At 50.6% G+C, this 15,942-nt stretch overlaps 1 protein-coding gene across 2 annotated transcripts in view; it reads left to right on the top strand.

Annotated features, from left to right (window-relative positions):
• Bmerb1 (bMERB domain containing 1) overlaps positions 1-15,942 on the top strand; it is a 91,005-nt gene extending 75,063 nt beyond the window's left edge. Inside the window, exons 3-6 of one of the 2 annotated variants that reach the window (XM_046439684.2) lie at positions 6,780-6,853; positions 10,716-10,827; positions 11,893-11,975; positions 14,559-15,942. In XM_046439684.2, the coding sequence (XP_046295640.1) occupies positions 6,780-6,853; positions 10,716-10,827; positions 11,893-11,975; positions 14,559-14,671 (382 nt within the window). In that variant the 3' untranslated portion in view covers positions 14,672-15,942. Of the gene's footprint in view, positions 1-6,779; positions 6,854-10,712; positions 10,828-11,892; positions 11,976-14,558 lie in introns of both variants that reach the window. The other variant, XM_046439600.2, reaches the window with a different exon arrangement.

Here is a 15,942-nt window from a genome sequence, read left to right as displayed (position 1 = left end):
GACCACAGACTGGGTAATTCACAAAGCTATGTATCTCCCACAGTGCTGGAGCCCGGAAAGTCCCAGGACACAGAGCTGGGAGGGCTCAGCACAGCGTGGCAGGGAGCAGAGGGCCAGAACACATGTACGAGGCGGAGGGCACCCACCAGCAGAACCCACCCTGGTGTCAGGAGCCATCGCTACACAAGGGCCTTTAGCCTTAACCATGACCCATGGCCTCCCAAGGCCCCACTCCTCAGTACTGTTACAACGAAATTGAACTCCTATTAAAATTATATTTCAACATGAGTTTAAAAGCCTAGCGGTCCTCTTGAAGGATGACCAGATAAAACAGGAGATCCAGCTTAATCTGAATCCATATGAATTTCAGATAAGCAGTGAACACTCTCTTGAGTACAAGTATGTTCCCTGTTGAGACAGACTTATACTAAAATTTGTTGTGTGTCTGAAATGCAAATGTAATTGTAAGCTCTACTTTTTTTAACACAATATCTTTATTTTATTTATTCATTTATTTTTTAATGTGGTGCTGAGGATCGAACCCAGGGCCCCGCACGTGATGGGTGAGAGCTCTACCGCTGAGCCACAACCCCAGCCCCTAAGCTCTGCATTTTTAAAGATTCACTTTTATTTTTTTGTGGTGCTGGGGATTGAATCCAGGGGTTCTCTCCCGCTGAGTGACACCCCTCAGCCCCTATTTTAAAATTTATTTTGAGACAGGGTCTTGCTGTGTTGCCCAGGCTGGCCTCAAACTGGCCATCCTCCTGCCTCGGACTCCTGAGTAGCTGGGATTACAGGCCTGTGCCACCACACCCAGCTGTGAGCTCTGTATTTCCATTTGCTAAATCTGGCACCCCTGTCCCCTTGGTGGCTCACGGGACCCATTGTACATCAGCTGTGTGTTCTCGGGTGCCCCCTGCAGGCTGCCAGCGGCAGCTCTTGTGTCAGTGAAATTCTTCCTGGAGTTGGAAAACTACATCTGCAACCAGTTCTTTTAAGACATGTATGTCATTCCCTCTTCTTGCTTCTTCTTCCTTCCTTCCTCCCTCACTTCTTACTCTTCCTTCCCATCTCTGATTACTTCTGAACCAGCTAAGCCAATGGCCTTAGGGCTGGGGCTGGGGACACCGGGCTAGTCTATTCTACCTGTGGTTTGAAGGGGAGGACTTAAGTGTCTCAGCCTAGGCAGGATCTTGGGAAGAGTCTGGGCGGGGGAGAGGGATAGTAGAAAATTTAAAAAAAGAAAAAGAAATTACCCAAACTCAATATCTCCTCCACACATCAGTGGAGTGAAGGGCGGGTAGAAGGTCGGATGTGTGGCAGAACCCTCCGGATCGCATTGGCAGGCACCTGCAGGAGGTCTGTTGGCCAACCTTATGTGCGCCGGGCACAGCCCAATTCCCTGCTGCTACCTGGAGAAGAAAATGGTCCCTGGGCCGTCGATCAGGACAGTGGGGTGTGTGAGAGCCCTGCCTCCACTCCACGGGGTCTTGGTCGCTGACCTGATTCTCAGTGTCTCCAGGAAGTGAAAATTGAGTCTGGAAGCCTGGCCCTCAGTGGGCCCTCAAGAGCTGTTTTCTGGAAGAGTCTGTGGATCCATGGACAGTAGTCCCCTCTCTGGACACGGGGTTCTTCACTCATGTGAGGTGAAGGTTATTTATTTCTTCAGCTTTGCAATTTGGCCCTCAGTACTTTCCATAGCTCTTTCTGAAGGTCAGGGGCCAGAAGCATTTCTCGATAAGGGGCCAGCTTGTCAGTATCTCAGGCCTGGAAGGCCGTTGAGTCCCTGTCACGGTGACTCACCTCTGCCATTGTAGTGTGACAACAGCCACGTCACCCACGAATGAGTGGACATGACTGTTCAACGGCGAAAGGACAGCATTGCCATTTTGTTAAAAACTCTCAGTGGCTTTACTATTGATCCTGGAAGGGCACAGCGTTTCATTCCACAAAATAGGATACGCAGAGGCTGGAAGTGGAGGGACTCAGTCCTCCTTGGATGGTCAGGCCTCCGCTGAGCTGCCACTTGCCTGGCACAAGGCCCAGGGTCCCACCATCAGCACTGCTGAAAGAGAAAGGATCGAAAAACTAAGACAGTCTAGAACACTCTTGGAGGAGAAGAGTACACTGTGCTGGAGGGAGGTGACATACTTTTGGGGACTGAGCTTCACATCCAAGAATGAGGGTCTGATGACAGCTGAGGGACCCTATGGATGGAGGTTGACACTCTGGTCATTCAACGAGCCACTGAGAGGTGACCGGTAGCGTGGCCTTCCAAGAAGCATCCCCAGGGCTTTTCTTTCTTAGGTGTGTCCCCTGAGCCCACTGGCAGCCACCTCTCTGGTCCCTCGGTCTCCAGTGTGATGTTGAGAGATAGCCCAGCTCCGGGGCTCCCTGGGGACTTCTCAACACTTAGGCTGCCCTGGGGACCGCACTTAAGCTCAGGAACCCAGTGGAGCCAAGGAACACGTTCAGTATCTGGCCCTGGGTGAAGGTGAGCCACGTCCTCTGCTGCTGGGCGACAGGAGTGACTCAGCCTAGCTGCTCCCTCCCACCCAGGGCAGAGGGGTGGACGGAAGTGGCCTTTCCTACACACCCGCTCCACGTGGGCCAATCCCGGCTTCCCGGTCAATGCTCACAGGACCCCAGGTGAAGGTGTTTTTCCTTTTCACCTGTGACGGCTCTGACGCTGAGATCGTTCACAGTCAGTGGTGGAACTGAGACCTACCCTCAGATCCGGGTGGATGCAAAGCAAGTCCTGTCTGTACTGGAAGAACAGGGCTCTAGGGATCACCGAAACCCCTCACTTTACTCATAAAGAAACAGAGGTCCAGAGACTTTCCCAGAATCACGGAGCGTTTGGACTTGGACCTGAGCTCCAAATCCCAGATCAGTGATCCATCTTATTTTTTTTTTCTCCTGCTGTGACCAAAAGAACTGACAAGAACAATTAGAGGAGGAAAAGTTGATTTGGGGGCTCATGTTTTCAGAGGTCGTAGTCCATAGATGGCTGACTCCACTCTTTGGGCTCTGGGTGAGGCAGAACATCATGGTGGAGGAGTATTGGAGGAAAGGCTCAGGACGGGACCCTCGGAAAACAGAGCACTGCTCAACACGGACAAAATACATACCCCAAGGCACAGCTCCAGGGACCCACCTCCTCCAGCCACACACCCCCTGCCTAGAGTCACCACCCAGTTAATCCCTATTAGGGGACTGATCCACTGATTAGGTCAAGGCTCTCATCCCCGCCATTTCACCCCTGAACCTCCTTGCATTGTCTCACACAGGAGCTCTGGGGGACACCTCACATCCAAACATAACCATCTCCAAAGTCAACGTTACTTTCTCTGCTTCTTACCCTCCAGAGAAGTCTGCAGCCTCTGCGGCTTACAGAAAAGGAGCCAAATAAGTTGACTATTTTAAAAAGTCAACCCTTTCCTCTGACAGTCTGCTTTGGCCTTCCCATCGCCGTCCCTGGGGGCTTCCATTAGACCACAACTAACTCCAGCTGCAGACCTGGTCACTTTCAAAGAAATTTTGTAAATCAGCAGCACTTCTGTTCCGACAGGGCCTGCCACCTCTCCAAAGCTGGTCAAATGGCCAATTTTCCACCATTGTCCTAGCATGAAAGGCCATAAAGAAGAATGGACAGCTCACAGGTCCCACTCCTTCCCTCCCTGAACTCATTTGGTTGTTGGAGATTCTCTCTCTCTCTCTCTCTCTCTCTCTCCATCTTCTCCCCTCTCATGTTTCAAGAATTTTTGATAAAGCTATCTCTTGTCAATTCTGGGTTGTAACCCAAGGGTTCTCAAGTTCAGCATGATTGACATATTGAAAGGGATCATTGTCGACCAGGGGTTGTCCTGTGCACTGTAGGGTGTTTAGCGCCATCTTTGGACTCTTCCCACTGGATGCCAGGAGCAGCCCCCACCCATGCACACACCCAGTTGGAGTAACCAAAAACGTCTTCAGACATGACATTTGTCCTCGGGGACCAAAATCGCCCTCGCTGAGAACCACCCAGCAGCCTGATCCCTATGTGGGTGTGGAGAAGGATTCGGAATCCCTCCAGGTGAATGATCACCAGCAGGAACAGCCCGTGCCTCTGGCAAGCCCGAGCTCACTCACCTGGGGCGCCTGCCACCTGTGAGACATTCTGGGGCGGGGCTGGAAAAATGTCTGGGGTGCCGATGGCAGCCGAGATGTGAGCTGCAGCAGGACACCCTGGCTCTGGTCCTGAAAGACGGATTGGAAGACCATGGGCACTTCCTGACCCTCAAAGGGCAGGGCCCTGGATGCTGGCGGTGGACTGCACTATGGAAAAGAGCCAGCAGGTGGAGCTCTTTTGAAGACGCTGCAGACAGATCAGCCAACTCAGGCTGGACTCTGAAGTCCATCTCTAGTCCTGGCCCCGTTCCCTCTAACAGGAGGGACCAGCTGAGTCTCTTGACCTGTTTCCACATCACTAAAATAACATTCTTAACAATCCCTCTCGGGCTGGGGCTGTGGCTCAGTGGTAGAGCACTCGCGGGGCATGCGTGAGGCCCTGGGTTCGATCCTCAGCACCACATAAAGTCAAATAAAAACATTGTGTCCATCTCTAACTGGGTGCATAGCATTTGTTGCGTTAGGTATTAAAAGTAATCAAGAGATGATTTAAAGTCTAGAGGAGAATGTGGGAAGGGTCTAGACAAATACTAAGCCATTTTATGTACAGGATTTGAGCATCCCGGGATTTCGGGGATCCTAGAGGGAATCCTCCATGGAGACTGAGGGATTGACTATCTGGGTGTCCCTTCTATCTCAGCTGCCTAAGGGGCAGCTTTATGAGGGTCTTGTTTGTGCTTGCTGATGTATCCCCAAGCCCAGGACAATGTCAGAAGATGCTCATTAAAGATGTGCAGAGGGGATGTCCACATATACACCCTTAGGGAAGCGGTTAGAAAATAGATCTCAACTGCCACAGACCTAATCAAGCCATTTGTACTTAATGGTTCCACTTCTGAGACTCTAAGCATCCCCTCCCCAAATAAGCCAATGAGAAGAAAAATCTTCACACTAACTAACATTTATCCTGAAATAGCACAAGCCACCTGAAAACCCACCCTGTAATCAGATATGGATGTAGTGAACACAGCCCTTGTGAATTGACATGGTGAAGTTCCAGGCAGCCATTACAATATTATTTATAGTAAGACAAGCTGACTTTTATAGCATACACAACAAACTATCATGCATAAGGAAAAACTGTGACTGTAACCCAATTACTGAGATTATAGGAGTGAGCACCCTTCCCCAACACACCTTCGGTGGGAATATGTACAATGTCCCTGGGGCACAATTTGGAATATTCTATTAAAATATAAGTGTTCATGTCACTTGACTAAGCAATTGCATTTCTGAGAGTTTATCATTGAGATGTATCAGATAAATACCCAGAAGTCTATGCATACAAAACTAGTTAAATAAATCACTGTATATCAACATAATAGAATATACTGCATTCATTAAAAATGAATATATTTGCATGAACTGACAGGGAAAATGCCCAGATATATTATTAAGTAAAAAAAAAGAAAGAAAAAGCCAAAAAAGCAGATTGCCAAAATATTTTTGTATAATAATAATGGTGTCACATATGGCAGCATAAGCATTTTAAAAATTAGGAGAGCTGGGTGCAGTGGCGCATGCCTGTAATCGCAGTGGCTTGGGAGGCTGAGGTAGGAGGATCGCGGGTTCAAAGCCAGCCTCAGCAAAAGCGAGGCGCTAAGCAACTCAGGGAGACCCGGATGTGGCTCAGTGGTAGAGTGCCCCTGAGTTCAATCCATGGTCCGCCCCCCCCCCCGCCAAAAAAAAAGAGAAAAAAAAATCACAGGAGATATACATCAAACTGTTAGCAATACTTTCGCTAAAGGATTAGCGAGATTTTCTCTGTGCTGTGAATTTTTGTAATGCTCAAGTTTTTTTTTTCCCCTTTGGTATGAGGGATTGAATCTAGGGGCCCTTTATCACTGAGCTATACCCCCAGCCCATTATTATTATTATTATTATTATTATTATTATTATTATTATTAGATAGGTTTCTTGATAAGTTGCTCTCACTGGCCTTGAACTTGTGATCCTCCTGCCTCAGCCTCCCGAGTTGCTGGGATTACAGGCCTGCACCACCACACCTGGCCTGCTTAGAATTGCTGAACGTAAATCAACAGAAAAAAAAATAAAAGTATAAAAAAAAAAACCCACCTGAGCCTGCAACAGAGGAGCTCCTGCCCAACAGCACAACAGGCACAAGGAGACCAAAAGCACAGGATCCCGGCGTCATTCACAGGGACAGATCGTTGCTGAGCGGTGGGATAACGGGCAGTGGTTGGAAGGCTCCTCGTGAGGGCCAACTTCTACCATGGCCGTGTGTATCAGTCTGGGTTCTCCAGAGAGACAGAACCAAGAGGAGGGAGGGAGAAAGAAAAGCAGGGAGAACACCCCCCCCCCAGGACCTTCTCCTTGCCTTCTCCATCCGGGCTCCCAGCCACACTGAGGCTGGTTCCTGCCACACAGTCCAGGGACGGACAGGCCAGGCTCCTCTGGAGAGCCCTCCTGGACTCATCCAGAAACTGCTTCACCAGCCCCTGAGGCATCCTCAATCCAGTCAAGTCGACACCCAAAGTGACCACCAAGCACCCACGGGCTGTGCGGGAGGGCCCCCTCCCACAGGCCCTCTGTGCTCAAGCAGGGTGATGCTGGGGGCATGTTCTGTTGATGTGGCCTTGTTTCCCCAGGATGGATGACATTCAGCTCTGCAAGGACATCATGGACCTCAAGCAGGAGCTGCAGAACTTGGTCGCCATCCCAGGTAACCACGCGCGGCCTCACTCCCTGCTAGCAGCTGCTTGGGGGCCCCCCGGGCGGCTCCATCTGCACCCCGAGGTCTGGGAGACGAGTTCATCTCTCCTCCAAGCCTTGGCTTCACTCTTGCAGTGAAGCACCCTGAACACGGGGTCCAAGTACAAGTTCAAGTCGGCCAGGCCTGGCCACGTTTGGACCCTGGGAAAGTCACCTCTCTGAGACTCAGTGTCTCTCTGAAAATAGAATATAACAACAGTAACAGTACCTGATTCACTAACTGTAAATGTCACCGTGACAAAGGTACGTTGCAGACCAAACGTTTAGCTTGATATGTGGCCCAAACCGTCCAATAAATATTAGCAATTACTATCATCATTATTCTGCTTGGGAACAAGTAGAAGATAGTGGTTATGGGATGGGGTTGTGGCTCAGGGGTAGAGCACTTGCCTAGCATGTGTGGGGCTCTCGGGATAAACCACTGAGCCCACTGTCCTAATTGAAAGGGGCCAACTCCATGGTGTGTGAATTATATCCCAATAAAAATCACCAAAACCAGTTAAGCATTAAAATTAAACCATAAATAAATGGGAAAAAAAATACTATAGTCCAGTCACCACTAGAAATTCTGATTCATTTGGTCAGGTGCGGGACCTGGTAATTTTGAAAAGCTTTCTAGTCAGGCAAGGGGGCACATGCCAGTAATCCTGGTGGCTGGGGAGGCTGAGGCAGGAGGGTCACAAGTTTCTAAGCCAGCCTGAGTAACCTCGTGAGACCCCATCTTGAAATAAAATGAAAAGGGCTGGGGATGTGGCTCAGTGGCGGAGCACCCCTGGGTTCAACCCCAAGGACTAGGGGGTAGTGGGGTTACCTTCCACATGATCGTGATGACCAGCCAGGGGTGACAGCCACTCTTCTAGCTCTTCCAGGTGGAATTTGGTGGAAAGGTGCAGAGACCCATCTGGGGTTATGTGAACACAAAGCCCTCAGTCACTACGAGGACGAGGACGTCTCCTGGAGCCCTCACACGCTGAATTTATTTTGTGTGGTTCCCAGAACAAATCCCCACTACTCTGGTGACTTACAACAACCAGAGGTGAATTTTCTTAGACTTCTGGAGGCCAGAAGTCTGATATCCAGGTGCCGACAGGCCGCGCTCTCTCCAGAGGCTTTAGAGGAGAGTCTCCGTCTCTTCCACCATCTGATGGTCCCTCTCAGTCCTTGGCTCACAGCTGCATCATCCCAGCCTGCCTCTGATGTCTGCTCTTCCCGAGGACACTGGTCACTAGACGACAGAGAGTCCACTCTAATGAGTATAACTTAATTTTAGCTTCACTAATCCCATCTGCCAAGTGATTTTCAAATTACTTTGGAAATAGGCTATTTCTGCATAGGGTGGATATGAATATTTGACAGGACCTATTTCCCATTAGAGTAGACATGAACTTATCCATGGGGGTGGGGGCATATACTACTAACTCCAGCCTCACAAGGGCCTGAAACCCGGAAGCCAGTGGAATGTTCTTGGCCACCAACTCCCATTTTGGGTACAAAATTCAATTTTGGGTACAAATCCTGTTTTCCCCCTGTAGCACCCGAGCCAGGCAAGGCCCCTCCACCTCCCTTTCCTGACCTCCCTATGTAACCACCCGACTCTCGGGGCTTCTGGGTTCCAATTTCCACCTCCTTGGAGATGCATTTGGGTGACCGTGTCCTCCCAGGGCCCATTGTTAGCTCAGCAGGACACATGGGATCCCACCAAGGCCAAGGAGGCATGAGTGTGTGACCATGGAGTCCACCAAGGCTACCGGGGGCTGTGGTGGCCTCCAGAGCGGGCATGGATATGGCACTTTTTGGTTGACAGTGACTGGGGCAGCTGGTGACCAGGGCCAGATGGAGGGCAAGGAGAACAAGATACTTCAAAGGAGCTCCCCAAACTCAGCAGGCATGATAAATATTTTAAATGCATGCCAAGGAAAATTCATGATGAGCCAAATATCAAAAGTGTAGACAGGATTGGTGGTGACATCCCACGGGCAGAGGCCAGGGAGCCTGCAGCCCGGGACCTGGATGCCATAGGCCCACTGGAAAATGCATCCTGCTGGAGTGACACGCCACCCATGTCCCCGCTGAGAACACAACTCAAACCAGGTCCAGGGCTCAAGAGCCACAGAGCCCCGGGCCCTACCCCAGCCCCACTGATTTCCCCTGCAAACTGCTTCTTCCTGTGACTTCTGTGCAGAAATCTGGAGCCTCCTCCTCTCCTGCTTTCCCAGGCCTCCTCCCCCGACCCCCTTCCCCTCCATCCTCCTTGCTGGGTGTCTTTCTCTGATTCCCTGGGCCATTGACAGGTTGCTAGATGGATGTAGCTGCATTTAGGAGAAGAAAAATGAATGTTCCTAGCAACACAGTGACCATAAAGTATTCAGTGGAGAGTAAACAGCCAATAAAATCATGCTTTTTTTGAGCCAAGGTCAGAAAATAATTTGCCAGTGTGTTGATAGTCGAGGAAGTCTGATTGGACAACAGCCCAGGTCCAAAGTCTCACACCACCTCCGCTGCCACCCCTGCGTCCTGAGAGCGGGGCATGCTGAGGTGTGGCAGTGGACGTGAAAATAGTGTCACCTTCACAGGGTTGTTGGAAGTGGTTCTCAGCTGGGGGGAGGGTTTGCTCCCCAATGGATGTTTGACAAGGTCTGGAGACATTTTTAGATGCTATGACTTCTGGGAGAGGGAAGCCACTGGCCCTGGCTTAGAGGTAGCAGGGAGGACGTTGTGGTGCTGAGAAGTGATTTGGGGAATCAGACTCACAAGCCCCACCTTGGTCAGAGCAATGCCCTGGTCATCAGGAACTGGGGACTGCTCAAAATTCCACTGCGCTTCTTCATGAGCTGGTGGCCTTTTGGTTAATGAGACAAACCAACCATTCAGACGTATGGATCTGTGGGTTCCAGATCCATGGATTCAACCAACCATAGATTTTTAAAACTGCAGGGGGCGGGGGCGGGGGGAAACATTGTCTCTGTACTGAACATTATACAGACCTTCTTTCTTGGTGTTATTTCCTAAACAATAGTGTAACAAAACTATTTCCATAGCACTGACATTGGATCAGGCATCATAAGTGACCTAGAGATGGCTTAAAGTCTACGGGAGGGTGTGCAGAGGGTGCCATTGCATACAAAGGACCTGTGCATCCTTGGGTTTTGGTATCTGCAGGGGGGTAACTGATACCAACCCTGCATAGATTCCAAAGGATGACTCTATTCTCACCTCCAGTTCTGCTTCCAGATCTGAAGGCCATCAGTGCCCCTAAGTGGGCAGATGGACAAGCTGCCTGCATTTTTTTTTTTTTCATTCTGAACGGATTTGAGCAGAAAGAGCTGGAAGTGGGTTTAGGATTTTTGCCTCTGAGCTTCCTTCTGTTTTGACCTTCAGCCCGTCTTTCCTTGTCCTCCTGGCCCTGGGTCTTTGGGACAGGCTAATGTTATCAGCATGGACAATCTTTTTTTTTTCCCCTGAGAAACTGGTTCACCCACACCACACAGCAGGTCCCTCCTGAACAGCCCCCCACCCAAACCCCGGCCAGCGCTTTGTCCCCCTCTGTCTTCTGCAGATCCCCCTTGCAGGGTCACCACCATGTTCTGAGTGCTCTCCAAGTCACACACTGATATCTGCTGCCTTTTTGAGCCTGATTCTGTGTGTATTTTACAGATGAGGAAACCGAGACTTGAAGAGGCCACGTTGCTTCTTCAGGTTCACACAGCGAGTGAACTGGCAGAGCCAGGACCCTGACCCAGCCCCTCGGACTCAAGTGCTTCGAGGGGTTGTCCTCAGCTGTTTCTTTACTGATGCTTTGTTCTTCCCAGAAGAAGAAAAAACCAAGCTGCAGAAGCAGAGAGAGGATGAGCTAATCCAGAAGATCCATAGACTCGTGCAGAAGAGAGACTTCCTCGTGGACGACGCGGAGGTGGAGCGGCTAAGGTGAGTGGGGACACGTCCTCAAGCCTGCGGCCACCAGACCCCAGCCTCGTCCTTCCCCTCAAAACCCACGCTCTGCTCCCGAGAGGCCCTGCCTTGCCCAACACCCACACGGCCTCCACCAGGCTCCCCAGTCACTGACCCCAAATGAATCCCAGGCTTCGGGCCTGAGGACCCGCTTCCCACTGAATAGAACTCCAAGCCAGCCCCCCAAAGTCTTGCAAAGTCCTGTGTGTCTTAGGTGAACGTCATTTCGGGAGGTGCCCTGGGGCGGGGAGATGACATCACATAACAAATGACAGAGCTCCCTACATAGTTTCCCAACTCATCAAGGCAACTTCTAGAAACTTCTCCTGTCAGTATCCACAGAAACTCTGCCCCTATATTGCCTTGTTTCCGTCCCTTCTCCTCAGTGGCTCCAAGGCCCTTTTATACCCATTCCTACTGGCCAGTTTGACCCGGATGACCACAGGCCCAGGGGTCTGGAAGGTTCCTGAGGAGTCTGGGCATAGAAAACGCTGAGAATGTTGATTCTTAAAAATTTTTTGTCTCCAAACAAAGCCTTTGGAGTCTCTCTCTTTGAGGAGGGCAACTCTTTATTCTGTGTCCCCTGAGGTCTCTCTATAAGGCCCCTAGGATAGGCCTTGCCTTGCTCAGCTGGGCTGGGACCATCAACTTTATTCCTGGTGACCTTGATGAGCTGAGGTGACTTTCTCTAAGACCTGCCACACACCTGTGGGAGCACAGGTGACAGGGGTGGCTTGAAGGTACAGGGTCAGGAGAGATGTTGCCCAGCTCACTGAACCCCCAGCCGGGTAGCTGGGTCCGGTCGTGTCCATCTCTGCTCTGGGCTCTCACCCCTAGCTCTGCATCTGTATTCACCCACTGTCCACACGTCTCTGGTTCAGAGCAGTTCAACGCGCCACACACAGAGCACACAACACGTGGGTACCGTCCACAAAGCCCTACCCCCGGCCCCACGCGTTTAGCACCTCACGCCCCCTTCCCTTGGCGCCTAGATGTTTCCTCGCTCACTCTGTTCTCTCTTTTGCACATCTGCCTTCCCAGGGAGCAAGAAGAAGACAAGGAAATGGCCGATTTCCTGAGAATCAAGTTAAAACCTCTAGACAAAGTAGCCAAATCTCCAGCCAGTGAGTGCATTCACCATTCCTCCTCTTCCCCCACCAGAGAGAGGGAAGGATATTTCAGAGAGATCTGGGACCAGAGGGCACAGCAAAAAAGCTTTCTTGCAATCCAATTCCCCAGGCCCACATTCTACCCCAGCAGTGGTCCTTCCCTGGTCACATGGTTTGGTGAGGCCCCGGGAACTCTGGCCCCTGTCAGGGCTGGGATCTCCGGAGGGCCAGAAGCACTTCTCAGAATACGAGCCTTAACGAAAGACCTAGAGCAAAAGGGTTTTTGTGAAATAAGTCTGGGAAATGCCGCAAGGTGGACCCTCAATTTGGGGGAACCAGTGTCCACCAGGAAATTAAAGTGATGCTGGCTCCTCCTGTCGAGGAGCTGTCTTCTCTTTCTTTGTTGGCTCTGTGTTTCTCAGAGGCGTCCCACTGCTGAATTCAAGGGCCTCCTTCAGTATAAGAAACGATGCTCAGCTCGATCTGGTCTAAGCAAAAAAGAGGACTTGTTGGAGGAAGAGTGACAAGAAACAGGGTGTCAGAGAGAGGACACTGTCAGCATCCCCCCACTCTCCTTCCATTTCTCATCTCTGCCCTTCTTGGCATGCTAACTTCATGTCCCCCTAGTACACACCCCTTCTCCATGGGTCAGAATCCCAGAACCATGGGTTGGCAGCTCCGAGGCGATGCCAGGTCTGTTCTCCTGGTATTTTAATACACAAATCTCAGGGGAAGACTCTGGTCTCCCTTAGATTCGGTTCCCATCTCTGAGACCCATGACTGTTATGGAGAGGTTGGGGTACCCTGATTGGCCAGGTCTGTGTCACGTGCCCTCCCCCTCCAGCAGCCACAGAGACAGGAGCTGTTACCAGGGTCAGGGCTGGAATCATGTTGGGAATACAAAAACCAAAAGCTGCACCATGTTTACAGACACAAACCCAGTTTACTTTGCCATCTGTTACCTCCTGGGAGAACATCTGTTACCTCCTGGCTGTGGTGGCTCACACCTATAATCTCAGCTACTTGGGAAGCTGAGGCAGGAGGATCACAAGTTGGAGGCCAGCCTGGGTGACTTAGCAAGACCCCGTCTCAAAAAAATAAAAATGAAAAGAGCTCAGTGGGTTCAATTCCAAGCACCATAAGAAAAAAAGGTAGAGGAAGGGAGGGAATCTGTCTTCTCTTCTATTGATTCCTAAGACCACAAGGTACGTGATCCCTGCCTGAAGCCAGCATCCTCGAGGGACGGACTCTTCTAAAAAAGGCAAAATAGAAAAACTCCACTCAACAATATGGAGAAGGAGCAAGAAAACCTTCCTTCTGTGTGAGGTTAGGGATAGAACAAAGAAATGGTCTCAGTAAGAAATCAAAATACCCAGCCCACACCATAAGCAAGGGGTGAAGTGTGGGCCCACAATACTCATCTGGTGCTGAAATCCCAGATTGAAAAATAAAAGCGAATTGAAAACCAGTGAAATCTCTGGGGCCCTAGCAAGAGCAAATGCAGAACTGATCAGTGAGTCTTCTGCATCCCCTGACACACAGCACTACCCTGGAGAAAAACGACTCCCACCAAGAGGAGCTCTCAGTAAATATCAAAACCCAACATGAATTGTACCACCGTGAAGCTGGGTGTGGTGGTGCACGCCTGTAATCCCAGGGGTTTGGGAGGCTGAGGCTGGAGGATCACAAGTTCAAAGTCAGCCTCAGCAATTTAGTGAGGCCCTATGTAACTTAGAAAGACCTGATCTCAAAATGAAAAAATAAAGAAAGGTGAGATATGAGTCAATGGCTAACTGCTCTGGGGTCAATCTCCAGAACAAAACACACACACACACACACACACACACACACAAATACACACACAAAATAAAATAAAATAAAACTCTACCACTGTGAGGAAAATCAGTGGATGCAACAAAGAGAATGCTCTCCCAAGAACCAGATGTAACAACTATTTTAAAGAGACAATACATACATTTAAATGATTAGAGATAAGGAATGAAACCAAAGCTAAAAAGCAGGATGCTATGAAAAAAGAATTGATCGATTTTCAAAAAATTACCCTTTAAAAAAAATTGTCAAAATAAAAACTCAATGGATTAAATATAGAGACACAGTTGAAGGTACAGCTCATAAACTGGAAAGCAGACCTGAGGAAATTACCCAGCATAAACAGAAAAAGTTGTAAAATATGAGAGGCCATGAATCAGAGAGGATAGAATGAGAAGGTCCGATTCTATCTAGTAGGCAATCCAGAAGGAGAGGAAGCAGCCAACGTGGGGGTGGGTATCTGAAAATATAGGATCATTTTCCAGATTTGAAAGATGTGACCCCTCAGATTGAATGCCAGGTCATGGGTGAGGCTTGGCATTTACAATGGTGGCTAGGAGAGGGCTGTGGTTGGAAGCTGAGAGCTGGAAGCCAGTGGGCCCAGAGGGAAGTGGGACCAGACACTGGCCCATATATAATGCACAGCAGCTCTCCATATCACCTGAGCAAGGCCTGGCCTGGGCTTGGGGTGGGCTGGGGCTGCCGGTGCTCAGGGCTCTCCTTGCCTCACCTCTCACTCTCTCCCTCTGTGCTTCTACTTTGTTGCAGGCTCCCGGGCAGAGAAGAAAGCAGAGCCCCCACCTAGCAAGCCCACGGTGGCCAAGACTGGGCTGGCACTCATCAAGGATTGCTGCGGGGCCACCCAGTGCAACATCATGTAGCCCGCACACAGGGTGCCCCAGGGCCACGGGGACCCCCCTCCCACCCTCTTGTCGTCATAGCCCCCATTTCACCGGGGCCTAAGAGCTCTCCAAGGCTTCCGGAAGGGGTTGAAGGCAAACCTGTGACTGCCGCCAGGGGCCATGGGCGCGGCAGGCGGGCTGGCCGCCCTGTACAGAGTGTAGCAATAGGGAGTCCCTCACCGTCGCATGGCCCTCCCCAGAGCATGCCGAACCCAGGAGTCTGCCTCACCAATTATCCAACCACCAGGAAGGTCCTCCCTCAGAAAAGTTTATCTCCACTTCTATTTAGCTGTATCTAACCCACTGTGCAAATCATCTGGGAGAGGGGCATCGGTCCCCAGGTGTGTATAGTTGTGACTTCTCAACAATCTAGCACCGTATTGGACACCTCCCCTTCCACCCTCCTAGCTCTGCTGTCAGGCCTGCCCCAAATAGGCACAGGTCCCATCCCCCGTCTGTCCTCTCCCAGGGACCGTGCCCCCCACTGGAGGGCCCTACACGTAGCCCATGCATCTCTCAGGCACCATCAGTGTCACGTTCTTGGAGGCCGATGGCCTGTCTGTTAAAGACTTGAGCTTGTGTGCCACGCTGTGGTCACATCTCCTGCTTCCTCCCATCCTGTGTCCGGGCCCAGTTCACATCAGGAGGGTGTCCACCGTGCTCTTGGCTCTTCTTTTACTTGCCATGTGTGGCCCAGGGGCATGGAGCTGAGTGGGGACAGGTCTGGGCAGCAGCTGATCCAGTGCTTGGAAGAAAGAGGGGAATCCAAGGCCAAGACCAGGACAGACGGAAGGGGACCCAGAACAGACGTTGACCCAGACGCTCGTTACCCACCGGGGGGGCCACTGCAGGAGTGCCAGTGGGATGTCACCACACCAGCCCAACACCCAGACCTCCATCAAGAACGCTGACAGGCGGGAGAGACAGCGTGACCCAGCCGTGTCCCATCCTCTGGTGGCGTATTTGAACCAGCCTAACAATTCCACCTGTCCAACTTGATGTACATTTGCTATAGCCAGCCAGGCACAGCCCGTGTGACCTCTCTGTCCGTGTATGTGTGTCGTGACCGGCCTTAGTAGTTAGTGTAACTCAAGGTTCGCTGATGTTCCGTCATCCATCAGAGAAAATAAAATGGAAACCACGTACACCGCTTTTTAAATGCTTTAATTTTTTCCCCTTGATTATGGAAGTGATTGATGTACATAGTAAATCATTTTAAAAGTACAGAAAATATAAAGACTTCTTTTGTT

This window comes from Marmota monax, unplaced genomic scaffold (genome assembly GCF_021218885.2).
Source record: "Marmota monax isolate L192 unplaced genomic scaffold, Marmota_monax_Labrador192_F-V1.1 WCK01_AAM20220418_F8-fsc00035, whole genome shotgun sequence".
Classification (NCBI taxonomy): Eukaryota; Metazoa; Chordata; class Mammalia; order Rodentia; family Sciuridae; genus Marmota; species Marmota monax.
The sequence above is the reverse complement of the archived record's forward strand: the minus strand, read 5'-3'. Positions and strand labels throughout refer to the sequence as shown.